The sequence below is a fragment of the Silene latifolia genome, chromosome 5, assembly GCF_048544455.1.
Source record: "Silene latifolia isolate original U9 population chromosome 5, ASM4854445v1, whole genome shotgun sequence".
In the NCBI taxonomy this organism is placed as follows: domain Eukaryota; kingdom Viridiplantae; phylum Streptophyta; class Magnoliopsida; order Caryophyllales; family Caryophyllaceae; genus Silene; species Silene latifolia.
In genome coordinates, this window is record NC_133530.1 from 32,505,252 (window position 1) to 32,519,453 (window position 14,202).

The 14,202-nt window shown below is 36.6% G+C and overlaps 1 protein-coding gene across 1 annotated transcript; it reads left to right on the forward strand.

Annotated features, from left to right (window-relative positions):
* The first annotated feature begins 1,995 nt into the window (after positions 1 to 1,995).
* On the forward strand, positions 1,996 to 13,813 carry LOC141655186 (cellulose synthase-like protein D3). Its single transcript, XM_074462278.1, has 7 exons — positions 1,996 to 2,046; positions 4,972 to 5,195; positions 9,015 to 10,022; positions 10,147 to 11,060; positions 12,180 to 12,287; positions 12,514 to 12,669; positions 13,698 to 13,813. The coding sequence occupies exons 1-7, from the start codon at positions 1,996 to 1,998 to the stop codon at positions 13,811 to 13,813; spliced, it is 2,577 nt and encodes an 858-aa protein (XP_074318379.1).
* The last annotated feature ends 389 nt before the right edge of the window (positions 13,814 to 14,202 follow it).

Consider the following 14,202-nt stretch of genomic DNA (forward strand, 5'->3'; position numbering starts at 1 on the left):
ATCATTACTACTCGTATTTGTGATCCAAGTGTGACGACTTACATTGTGTGACGACTTGACATTCCTTATTTATTTGCCCTCGGACATTGGGTCACGGTTAGGTGCCATTTTTTCCGAGTTGGGCTATTTTTCCTTCCGCCTCTTCGGACCGGGGGTCACGGTTAGGTGACAAGGTTCCGATTTGAGGTTACTCGACTTTCGGGCACGGTTAGGTGTACCATATTTCGAGTCTTGGATACGATTTGGTATCGTTTGTCGAATCGGGTGTCGTCCATCCCGAGAGTCTGGCCAGGTTTAGACTAGGACCGTATTATGATCGTCGTCCTACCAAGAGGTTGGAGTCTAGAGGGTTGTCTTGTTTGAGTCCATACTTTGTAATTTGTCTTACATTTGAGTCGAGTCAATATTTGACCGTTTGACCTAATTATTCTTCTCTCATTTATGCGTAACTACTCTTATTGCATTTCGTATACTAATCATGATTCTCTTTTTACCGTAAGTATTTATTCTTATACTTGTTTGTTTAATTAAATTCTTAATTACTTGTATCTTGACATATTGCGGCGGGGAGAACCCTGAGTTACTCCCCACTGACTGTGGCTTTCATATTTATTATGAATGACAGGTTGGTGATGAAGCTTAAGTGGGGAAGACCGTGTGAGCTAGCGAGTTCTTACCTTGGACCTTATTTAGCTATCACTTTAATAGACTCACCTACTTTTAGACACATGTTCATTCGTGGGATATCTTTTCCCCAATAAATAGACTTGTGTTGTAAACTTAACTTTAACTATCTAAACTTATCTATCGTGTTGGTGATACCTCGCGTTGGACTTCACTAGAAGCCTTAAAAGTTTTAAAAATCTCGTGTTTCCGCCACGATTTACTAGTTATATTTAGTTGCCTCAACGAAGGGTGTCACAAGTAAACCACGATCTCCTGATAGGACAGCTAAAGAGCATCACGCTCTCGAGATACAATACATACCCCGACAATCATCGTACTACAACACATAGCCGATATAAGAAGTCCTAGCTTAAGTACAGTACCGACCTTTCGGTAACCCGACACTATACTCTCGGAATACAACACGTATCCGATTCAACGGCTAGGGTAAATTCCCGTAACCCCGACGGGCTACACCACATAACCACGACCGAGTAACTTCAATCCGGCCACCTAATCCACGACACATGAACTAGGATCCGAATTGAAACGAACGTAACAAATGAGATTGATTACCACTAGTATAGAATGAAAAACACAAATAGACTCACTGTACTTACAGATCTAGCATGGACTAACCATACAATCCAAAGGTGGAAACAACCACGAAATACGGGAATGGGAATAAACACACTTAAATATGAAAATACCACCATGTATTGGCCGACCAATCTATCTAGCATCTCGTACCAGTTCCAACATAATTAAAGTACATATACGGCCCATAATGCTTACCGTCTCACCTGCAACACAACACAAATATAGCAAGACAATTCCACAAAATAATATACCATTTTCTTTTATCAAAACCGCATCCAAAACAATCTCTACCTGCCAGTATACGCCGTCTCAACTATACAATACTCTAACTAGTATCCGACAATCTCTACATGTAAATATAAACCGTCTCAACTATACAACAGACTAACTATTATCTAAAAAAGATCGTTACACGCCAGTATACACCGTCTTAAATATACCACAACTAAACAAGATCCCAAATAGCATCCCAAAACAATCCCTACATGTCAGTATACACCATCTCAACTATAAAAGACAACAATTAGCACCCAAAACAATCCATACATGTCAGCATACACCGTCTTAAATATACCACTAACTATTATCCAAAAACGATCTTTACGCTCCTCACAATTCTCAATTCCATAAGAAAAATCCCCAAATTCCTGAAATCAAGCAACCCTAATTTCGTCTCACTCTCTTTTCAATTTCAATTAAAGTTAATTAAACTTGTTTATAATAATTAAGATGAATGTGACCGTTGCAGAGAAGAAGGCATCTGCGAATGTGAAAGCTAAGGTAATTTCGTCTCTTTTTCGTATTCTTCCTTTTCGTTTTAATCCCCGTACTACTAAGAGAATAAAATTCTCTTAGTAGATTCCCGCCTAAATGTCTTCCCACTTTGATGGGCCTGTCTTATGAATTGTAAATAGCACAAACCACGTTCTAAGTTGGGCCCTCAACTTAAACTAATTGATTTTACATAATTTGGCATCATTACTAACATTTTAAGTTGATAATTCTTGGAATCTTATCCATGGAAATAAATTATACTTTAACTTTTCTAATTATACAATCCTATATGGAAACAAACTATAATTTGCCCCACAAATTATGCAATGCTAACAATATTATTTCGAAAATCTCAAATCACAATATCTCGAACCACAATAAATTACCCCAATATACAATTTCTCATATCAATTAATCAGAGATAAAATTCGAAAAAATAACATCACATCATTTACCCCTAATATATTATGCAATCTCCCTTACTACTAAGTGAATAAAAACTCTTAATAGTTTTCCCGTCTATGCTACCTACTCAGAAAAATGTGCCAGCTCTTTGAATGGCAAACTAGATAATAATTGGGTTATAATAATTTATTGGTCCATAATAAATTGGATCCCACTACAATTCATAAAACAATGTGATATATTGATCAATTACATCCCCTTACTATTAAAAGAATGAGAGATTCTATTATTTTTTTTCCCTAAACAATATTTACTCATAATTGAGCTCCTTTGTAAATGTTAAACTATAAATAAATAATGGGTTACTAAATGGTGTTCCATTATACCATCTTATAAACTATACATAAATTATTTACTCACATTATTAAATTAGTGTATATTTTAACAAAAATTACAATCTTAGTTATACATTTCACATAAATATTTTATAGGATAAAAAAGAATCACGTGTTATTTATATATGTTAATATGACAATCTTATTTATAATAAACAACTTTTTAATTAAAAAAATAGTTCTACTACAAAATTCATTCAGGCTAAAATGTCTAATTTTATCTCTGTTACCTCTTATTACTACACATTATTAAAATTTACTTTTATAGTGAGTTTAAATATTAAATTCTCTATGAAAAAAACGATCTAAGAAACCGCGCTTTCGCGCGGGATCTACACTAGTTTTCAATTAAGGTTGTAAAATTGTAAAGATTTCTGGGTTTAATCTGATATTTGAGCTTAATTCGTGGTGGGTATATTTCGAATTTGATTTCTTGGTTGATCTTGTTATTTTACTAGTGTAGATCCCGTGCAAATTCACGGTAAATATAGACCTTTTAATTTTTAGTGTATTAGTTATAGATTTTGGATTTATATCTCACAATTTTTTATAAAAAAATAACTAATATTAAAATTAATCAAAAGAATTGAATAATTCTATTAATTATGTTTTTTATGAAAATATTTTAAATTACATCAAATTATTTTAAAAACAAATCTTTTTTCGTCACGAAGTTAATAATAGGAGATACAGTTTTTATGTATAGATTATTTTAAATGGAAAATTAGTTTAATAAATGAAAATCTAATTTGTTTCTATACATAAGTTTGAGCACTTTGGAGGGAAAACTTTAGAGAAGTTGTATTATCTTAGTATATAGGAGAAATTATATACTTTTTAAATTTACACCTCATTAATATTTATAAGTTCACTCAATTATATTTTGATATGAAACAAAAATGAAATGGAAAACTAATAAAAATAATTATTTAAATTGTGAATTTTTTTAGTGTGTTTTTTTGTCACGAAGCTAATGGTAAGCATGTGTCAAGTTATTCTAATAATTATTGCATTACTGAAAAATTTAGCAACTTATACTTAATAATTTAATATCAATTTTATTTTATTTTAATGAAAAAATCATAATTATGAATTTATTTAAAAAATTAGGGGCGTTTGGTTAGAGAAAGGGAAAGGGAAAGGAAATTAGAAAGGGTAAGAAGGGGAAAGGTAAGGAATTACCTAAAACTTAACTAGTTGTTTGGTTACATCAAGAAAATAAAATGTGGTGGGTTGTGGTTTGTTTTGGTGTACGAGTGGTGGTTTAGGTGGGGTGGTGGTGGTGGTGATGAGGGGTGGTAGCGTGGTGGTGGTGGTGGCGGCTTTGGTGGTGGTGGCGGCGTCATGGTGTTGAAGGTGGTGTTGCGGTGGTAGTTTATGTGGGGTGGTTGTGGCGGTGGTGGTTTAGGTAGGGTGGTTGTGGTGATGGTGATGGTGGCGTCATGGTGGTGGTAGTGGTAGTGGGTTGGCGTCATGGTGGTTGTGATGGTGGTGATGGTGTTATGGTGGCTGTGGTGGTGGTGGTTTATGTGGGGTGGATGTGGTGGTGGTGGTGGCGATGAGGTCTTGTTGGTGACGGGTGTGGTGGGAGTCGTAAGTGTGGTGGTATGTAAATAAGGTGGTTGAAGGATAACAAGGGTAATGAAATCTCATACCTTCGGGGGTGGGGGGTAAGGAATTAGATGGATTGGGAGGTAAGGAAGGGAATTGCATTATCTTTGTTTGTGTCAAACAAACACTAACAAATGGAATCAATAACTTTGTTTCCCTTTCCCTTTCTTATAAACCTCCAACCAAACGCCCCCTTAGAGTTTATTTATAAGAATATATTCATTGAAAAGATAATAATGTAATGAAAGAAAATTTTATTTATTAACTTATTTAATTAGATGCTTTTTGGAGGGAAAACTAAGAGAATTTTTATTCTCTTAGTAGTAGGGGGATTAGGAAATATTTGATGTTTTTGATGAGTTGTTGCGGATTTAGGGTTTTATTGATTGATGTGATTGAATTTGGTGGTAGCCTATTGATTTGATTTAAGAAGGTGAGTTTATTATAATACTAATAAATCTTAATCCATCCAGATGAATGTGAAGGATTCCTGCACAATCATGATAAATGTATGATCCAGGACATTCTTCCACAATGTTCCCCGCCTGTCAAGTTTGACGAGTTTGAGACTCGTATGGAACTTGACGAGTTTGAGACGACTCCTATAAAACTTGTCGAGTTTGACATTGACTTATTTGCGGGATGTTCATGTTCCCCGGCAAGGCCTCCAACACCTGGGTCTCCACTTTTGGATATAGACCCATTTTGGTTTACAGTTTGGGATGATATCCCACTTTTCGAGCTGTACAAGGATTTCTAGTTGTTTGTTTATCGGTTCTACACCAATCCAAGATCCTCTGCTGCCCAGGTACAGAATGTGTAGTAGTGGTTCCATGTTGCCTTGCTTTGTCCTCAGTACTTGACGCGATCCCAGCATATGTAGCTGCAAGATTACATGTTTGTTTTACTAGTTGTCAATTACTCCGTATTAGATTAGATAGAGAATTCTATGATACACAATTTTGTGCAGGCAATGTTGTTTGTTTTTGGAAACTAATCAATCTTTGATTCTTTCCACATAATGTTTTATATATATGTGGGTTTCTAACATCTTTGTTTTTGGAAACTAATCAATCTTTGATTCTTTCCCCATAATGTTTTATACTCTTTCCCCATAATGTTTTATCCTCCGTATCAATCTTCGATTCTTTCCCCATAATGTTTTATACATACTCTATTAAAAAGTGTTGTTGACAATTTTGTTCTACAACTCTACATTTATTAATAAGCGAATCGCACGTAAATAGAACCATATTACTCCAGTCTTCCTTATCATATGTCCATGGTTAAAATAATTTACAAAGAATTAAAAAAGGTAAATAAATGATTATCGAGTACATCTTTTGAAGATTATTCATAATTCATCTACTTTTTCGATGAAATGGACAACAAATGTCGTTCTGGTTATAGGTAGCAAACGGTGTATCCATTTAATGTCTTAGGCTAAAATTTTACAATCCTAAGTTGACAAGTTTTTTTTTTTTTTTTTTTTTTTTTTTTTTTTTGAGAAATCACTTTATTATATTTTTCCCCCCCTTCTGATTTCTACTAATATGTACGAACTCCGGCCGCATCAAAATCGTGCGTATATCTAATATCTTAGGTTAAGAACAAAGCCTTGCCTTGGTACGACTGTCGCATTACAAAGTTACAACACAATGTATATGGTGCAGTTTGATGAATTATATTTCGTTCATTGGATTAGTTTAATGTCTTAATAAAAATGTTAGTACATGGAAGGCGGATCCAGCCCAAGGGCTATATGGGCTGGAGCCCAACCTCTTTTCTGAAGAAACAAAAATATATATAACAAGGTGTAACATAAAAGCATGAAAATACACTTGGTCTTGTGGTAGAATACTTGTCTCCTATTCTTTTGATTGTAGGTTCGAAACCCAATAGGGAGAAATTTCCAACTTTTTTGTTTGTATTTATACCTATCTTATTTTTACACTTATTTTTTGTTGTAGACTGTAGTAGTTGTATGACGGTATCCTTACATTTCTTGCTACTTGGGCTAGAGGTTTTTATACTTCTTATACAAAATGTCCACCCCAGTACCCCATACTCATAGTCACTTTATTTAATGCACAAAAACTAAAGTAATCCGTAGTATAATGTCTCAAAAATCTCATAATTTAAAAATTATTGTTGCTTCAAATATCACAAAAAATACGTTAAAATGAAGCAGTTTAGGGTAAACCACGTATAATTATCAATTCCAAGTCTTATATAGCATTTTAGAAAGAAAATTTTTCCAACGAGTAAATTTGTTAGCCCACCGTAGATTTGAATCCTGGATCCTCCCCTGCATGGAACTTAAAGTTCCATAGACTTTCCTGTATAAAAGGATGGATTTCACATGGAATAACACACAACAATCTCAGAGTATATATCTATCAAACATGGTGATTAGAAAGTTGGGGGTTTGAGAAAAGCTTTCTTTTCAAATTATTTTCTGCTTCAAAGTGGTATGCTTTTTGGCCAAACAACCAAATTGGTAAAAAAAGTAGAAGGTGTTTGCCAAATTGGTAAAAAAACTATGAATTGTGACAAATTGGTAAAAAAAAAGTGGAATATGACAAATTGACCAAAAAACTATTCTACCTTATTTAATTTGTTATTCCTACCTAAAAATGACTAAACTACCCTTGCTCAAGTTGTGGTCGACTTTTGGGACCGAGGCACAAATTTTTTTTTTTTCCAATAAATTATCTAGATCTTCCATCTTATTAACATTTTTATGTTTCAATTTTTGTTTTATAAGAAATGATCTTTCATCTTATAAGTATTAAACTTCGTAAGTAGAATTAGACAGTTGGCATGGTCCTACCCGCCCTATACTTTTGGATTATTTTGAAGTATCCACCCGACCCAAGAGTGGCTACGTCTACAAATAAGTCATTAATGGTAGCTCAATTAAGATATAATATGCTTTTTAAAGTGGGTCGGTCGTCAATTCATATCGGTTTGTTTTAAGTGAAATATTATACGAAGTAACTTATAAGTCAATCTTTAGGAGTAATTTTTGTTAAAATCAGTTTCGATATGAGTTTTTACGAATCTTGTCATTGTTTTGTTCAGAGGTGTAACCGAGCCGATTTGAGCTCGAGCTCTAATGGACTCAGAATCGGCTCGGAATTTTTTGAGCTTAAAAAATCAAAGCTCGGATTAGGCTCGAGCTCAACTCGAGCCCGCCTCAAGCTCTGTTCAATCATTATTTTCTTTGCTTTCTTGAAATTTTAAATCAAATTAAAAATAAAAATATTTAAGAAAAATAAAAAATACTTATGAAAAATAGCAAATTTATATTATAAATGCTAAAATAACATTTTATTAAGAATAAAAACAGTTACAAAATGCCAAAATAAACAATAATAAAAATAAAACGAGCCTAGACGAGCTTCCGATTCCGAGCCCTACTAAGCTCAACTCAAAGCTCGAGATATAGCCCACCTCGGCTCGAATCAGTTTTGACCGATTTCGAGCCGAGCTTTGACTGAGCTGATTCCGAGGGCTCTACAAACCGGCTCAGATCATTTACAACCCTAGTTTTGTTGAATTATTAAGATTGGAGAAGTGTCAACTTGGTTTGTTTTAAATTTCGGATCAAACTTAAGTTGTTAACGATGAGTTTCGAATTGATTTTTTTCGACTTTAATATTTCGGTAAGGGTAGTTTTGTCAAATCTTGTTCGAACAATAGAGAGTTCATTAAAATTAAAGTTTTTTTGCTAATTTGTCACCAATCAATAGTTTTTTTACCAATTTGTCACATATAACACTTTTTTTACCAATTTGGTTGCTACCCTTCACTTTTTTTACCAATGCGGTAGTTTGGCCTATGCTTTTTCTCTATTTTTTTTATTATTATTATTTACATTTCAGTTCAGTTCAAGGCTGCGTACATCCATCCGTCTCCCCTTACCCGCAATTTGCGGAAGCACTGTTGTTGCTGCTGTTGGTGTACAGTTCAGTTTAATTCACTTTTTTTTGTACAGTAACCAGTAAAAGCATGATATTTGGTTAATTTTTATTTACCCTTTTGTTGATTTGTAGTCATGTTTTTGTTAGTTTGATTGATGTTACTAGTGTGTTTGAACTTGGGTTGATAAGGGTTACTTGACTCGTTTTAAGTTTAAGACAGATATTGCCGTCTTAAACAAGAATATGTAAAGATCTAAAGATTTGGGGTTTATTTGAATTTTTTTTGGTGGCACTAATAATTGTTGTTTTTGTGGGTCCTGAAATAAAGATCTGAGTTTGGTACTTGAGTTTTCTACACAATAGTTAAACTATGTTTTAGTTGAATATTCCTTCGTTTTTTTTAAAAAAAATTTAAGATTCTAGTTGTATGTACTTGAATTGAAAGGCCATGTTCTTTCGGACTTAATTTCAGTTCCGTTCAGTTGAAAGAGTTTCAGTGCAAAAGAAGCGGCACTTAAGATTGTTGCTTTTTTCTGTTGTTTTGTTTCAGTGTCATTGTTTTGAATTTTTTATGTACTTTCTTAATGAACTACTTTGATGGGGTAGATTAAGTTATATCAGTTGTTGGTATTTGCAGATACGAAAAACTGACGCTGTATGATGGAATCAGAATCAAAATCATTCAAGCTAAGCCGGTGGAATCGTCCAGCTCGGATGCATCTGAGCTGCAGCAACTGGCTCCTCCTGTGGCACCGGCTGTGACCTTTGCTCGTCGTACCTCATCTGGCCGCTATGTTAACTACTCGAGGGATGATCTTGATAGTGAAATTTCAAATACAGAATATGCAAACTATACGGTTCACATACCACCCACACCGGATAACCAGCCAATGGCAAACTACTCGGTTCACATACCACCCACGCCGGATAACCAGCTGATGACGGACCCTACAATATCTCAGAGGGTTGAGGAGCAGCTTGTTTCCAGCTCTATTTTTACGGGAGGATTCAATGTTGTCACTCGGGCACATCTAATGGACAAGGTGATTGATACTGAAGCAAATCATCCCCAAATGGCGGGTACCAAAGGATCCTCTTGTGCAGTGCGTGGGTGTGATGGTAATGTGATGAGTGATGGGAGGGGTTTGGATATTCTTCCGTGCGAATGTGATTTCAAGATCTGTCGAGACTGTTACATTGATGCTGTCAAGACTGGCGATGCAATTTGTCCCGGTTGTAAGGAGCCTTACAAGAATACTGACTTGGATGAAATGACTGGTGAAACGCCTCTTCCACTTGCAGTTCCTAGCATGGAGAGAAGGTTCTCAAAGAATGAGAGAAGTATGTCAAGGAATGAGAGGAGATTGTCATTGATGAAATCAAAGGGGGCGTCAGCGCCGATGGCAAGCCATGGGTCAATGCTGATGCGAAGCCAGACAGGAGACTTTGATCACAGTCGCTGGTTGTTTGAAACAAAAGGAACTTATGGGTATGGAAATGCTATTTGGCCTGAGCAAGGGGGTCCTGACACTGGTAATGATAACGGCAACGGGGATGTACATGAACCTCATGATTTTTCAAGCAAACCATGGAGGCCTCTTACTCGTAAAATAAAGATTCGTGCTGCTATTCTTAGTCCTTACCGGTAAAGATAACTTTATTCATTACTATTGTACTTATTTACACATTTAATTTTTCGAATACGCGACTGCTCTTTAACAAATCACAAATTATAGTTCTAAGATTAGTTATTTATTTTTATGCTATAGGCTACTCATTTTCATTAGGATGGTCGTTCTCGGCCTCTTCCTTACCTGGAGAGTGAGACATAAAAATGAAGATGCAATATGGCTGTGGGGAATGTCTGTGGTCTGTGAGATTTGGTTTGCGTTCTCTTGGCTTCTTGATCAGCTGCCTAAGCTTTGTCCAGTAAATCGTGCTACAGACCTTAATGTCCTGAAAGAGAAGTTTGAAACTCCTACTCTCAGTAATCCAACAGGAAAATCTGATCTTCCAGGAGTCGATGTGTTTGTTTCGACTGCAGATCCCGAGAAGGAGCCCCCTCTTGTTACTTCAAACACTATCTTGTCTATTTTAGCTGCTGACTACCCCGTCGAGAAACTGGCTTGTTATGTTTCTGATGATGGTGGTGCCCTTTTGACGTTTGAGGCCATGGCTGAAGCTGCAAGCTTTGCTAATGTTTGGGTACCTTTTTGTCGCAAACACAACATTGAACCAAGGAATCCCGAGTCTTATTTTAGTCTAAAGAAGGATCCTACCAAGAATAAGGTTCGAACTGATTTTGTAAAGGACCGCAGACGTATAAAGCGAGAATATGATGAATACAAAGTCCGCATCAATGGTTTGCCTGACTCTATTCGGAGGCGTTCTGATGCCTACCATGCCAGGGAGGAAATAAAAGCTTTAAAACTTCAAAGACAAAATCCAGCTGATGAACCTCTGGACGCGGTAAAAATTCCAAAAGCTACTTGGATGGCTGATGGGACACATTGGCCTGGTACCTGGATGCATCCTTCTCCAGAACACTCCAAAGGTGATCATGCTGGAATCATACAGGTAAACTTTATGGCTCAGTATCACCTGACTTGCAATAACTGGACCTTAAGGGTCCGTTTGGATACAATTTTAGGAGGGAAAGGGAGGGGAGGGGGAGTGAAGGGAGGTGAAGGGAGGGGAGAGAAGGGGAGGGCAAATGGAATGTGGGTGTTTGGATAACAAAAATTATGAAGGGAAATGGAAGGGGAGGAAGGAGGGAGATGAAGAATGGATGGAGGATTGAAAGATGGTGGTGGTATAATTAGAGTCCAAATAATGTTTTCTTTCCAAATCTTGCCACCCTTGGAAAGATTATAATTTGTTCTATAGAAGGGAAAATAAGTCCTCTCATTTCTCTCCCCTTCCATTTCCTTTCTCCCATATTTTTATGGCTCAGTATTACCTGACTTGCAATAACTGGACCTTAAACCTTCCGCTTTTGTTATCATGATTAATACTCGGTTGAACTTTAAGTTCCAACCTTGGCGGCCTTACTCTTAAGTACAGGGCTACTAGGCCCATGTGCTGGACCACCATCATCATAGATGTCTGGCAAGGCTGTGTAGAACTCCCAAGAAAGAATATTATGACACTCGGGATTTGGTCCTGCAGAACTGGAGAAACCAACTTGGATATTTTCGGGCAAGTAAGTGCGAAGGTCAATAATATAAGAAAGGCTAGAATTGCCCCTGAAAATAGGGTTAGGAGCATAAGTTAGAAAAAGACTCAGATTATGTGTAGAAGAATCATATGTTATCCAAGCATTCGCTGTTGACCCATTCTTGATGCTACTCTTCCAGGTTACATTAGCTCTTGAAACTATGGAATTAACATCTATACCAACATGATTATCACTTGGGTTCCAAACATTCTTGTAGGTGTCGAACTCGACAGCTAAAAAGTGGTTTTTGATTGGATCATTATATGAATGGTTTGAAACTAACCCGAGATATGGACCAGTTGAATTGTCGAACCAAGAGTTTACGGGTGCAAGGAAAAAAGAGAGACCGTCACCGCACTGAGGAGGGTTTTCGCACAAGATGATGAATGAAAAATGGGTGGTAAAATCAGTGACTTTCTTAGTGTTTTCGTCCCAAAGTTGTATAGGAGGAGAGTAGTACGCTCTGCCTGCGCTCCATTGAAGGGATGTGTTTGTTAACTGGATCATTCCGTTTGATATAAACGAATCGCCCAACAAGACAATGTCAGGATTGTTTTTGCTAAAACTAGTAAAATCGCCTTAAAGACAAACTTGTTAGTCAATCTATTAAAACTTCTGTTGCTGCTGTTAATGCTAATCTGGTTGAGTCTGGTGGTCCGTCTTATACTGAGAAGTTCAAGGGTAAGGGTAAGGGTAAGGCCAAGGTTGGTCAGGGTAAGAACCAGGGTCAGGCTAAGAAGAATGGTCCAGGGAAGCATACCAAACCAGTTGCTAAGATTCAGAAACCAAAGGGTCCCATTGTTTGCTACGTCGTGGGAAAATCGGTCACAAAGCCTACCAAAGGTTTCAAAAGAAAATCTGCTGAAGCTAATGTTCTTTGTGGATCGATGATGTCATCGCTTCTTTGTGGTTGTGGAAGCTAATCTGGTGGGTAATGTTGCTGAATGGGTCTTGGATACTGGCGCTTCCAGACATCTCTGTGGTGACAAGGGTTTATTTGCTGAGTTCGAGGAAGTAGCTGATGGGGAATGTGTCTACATGGGTAACTCTTCATCTGCAATGATCACAGGCAAAGGCAAGATCTTTCTCAAACTCACCTCGGGGAAAACACTTGCTCTCACCAATGTTTTATTTGTACCCTCATTGCGTCGAAACCTCGTGTCTGGTGCCTTATTGAACAAAGCTGGTTTGAAACTTGTTTTTGAGGCTGACAAGGTTGTAATGTCGCGTAATGGGAAATTTGTGGGCAAGGGTTATCTTTACGGGGTCTTTTTGTATTGAACACTGATTCGCTTTTTAATAATATTGCATCTACTACGCTTATATTCTTTGAGTCTATTGATGTTTGGCATGGTAGATTAGGTCATGTGAATGTTGACTATATTAAAAAACTTAGAACTATGAGTTTAATTCCAAGTTTGACGAGTCAAGAATTCTCTAAATGTGCTAGGTCATGTTGAGGCTAAATTCACTAAGAAACCTAGTAAACCAGTCACAACTAGGAATACGAGTCTTCTTGAGTTAATTCACACCGACCTAGGCCGACTTCAAAAATGTGGCAAGCGGAGGTGGAAAGAATTATTATGTCACCTTTATAGACGATCGTTCAAGGTACACGTGTTTATCTGCGCTAAGACTAAAGATGAAGCAGAACAATCGTTTATAAACTTTAAAAATAAAGTCGAAAATCAACTCGACAGAAAAATTAAAAGGGTAAGGTCTGATAGAGGTGGTGAGTATAAATCTAGTTATCTAGCCGACTTTTGTGCTTCTAACGGTTTAATACATGAGACTAGTCCACCTTACTTACCTCAGTCTAACGGTGTAGCTGAACGAAAAAATAGAACCTTAAAAGAGATGATGAATGCTATGCTTTTAAGTTACGGCCTATCCGACGATATGTGGGGGAAGCAATTCTATCGGCTTGTCACATTCTTAACCGTGTACCTCATAAGAAACTTGACAAGACACCCTATGAAATTTGGAAGGGCTATCCTCCTAACCTGAGTTACCTTAAGGTATGGGGGTGTTTGGCTAAAGTGGGTTTACCAGATTTTAGGAGACCTACCGTTGGACCAAAGACCTATGATTGTGTTTTTATAGGTTATGCTCAAAATAGTTCTGCTTATAGATTCATGTCTTTAAGTGATCGTTCTATATCCGAAGCTAGAGATCTTTGTGTTTTTTTGAGCATGTTTTTCCATTCTGAAGAATGTTGATTCACCTCCTAGTTTACCTTACATCCGTTGATATCTCTTCACATGCTAGTAGTAGCTCTTCTATTGATCATGTTGTTGAACCTAGAAGGACTAAGAGACCTAGATGTCCAAAGAACTTTGAGCCGATTTTGTTTCAACTTTCTTTGTCTAACATGGATACACTTTGTTTGTGCTAGTGATGAATTTGTTTCAGCTTTTTTAATAGAAGATGACCCAAAAACGTATAGTGAGGCAATGAAATCAATTGATGCTAATTTTTGGAAAGATGCTATTAAAAGTGAACTTGACTCTATTGTGTCAAATCAGACTTGGGAGTTGACTGATTTACCTAAAGGTAGTAAACCCATTACAAGTAAATGGATCTTTAAAAAGAAAATGAGACCTGACGG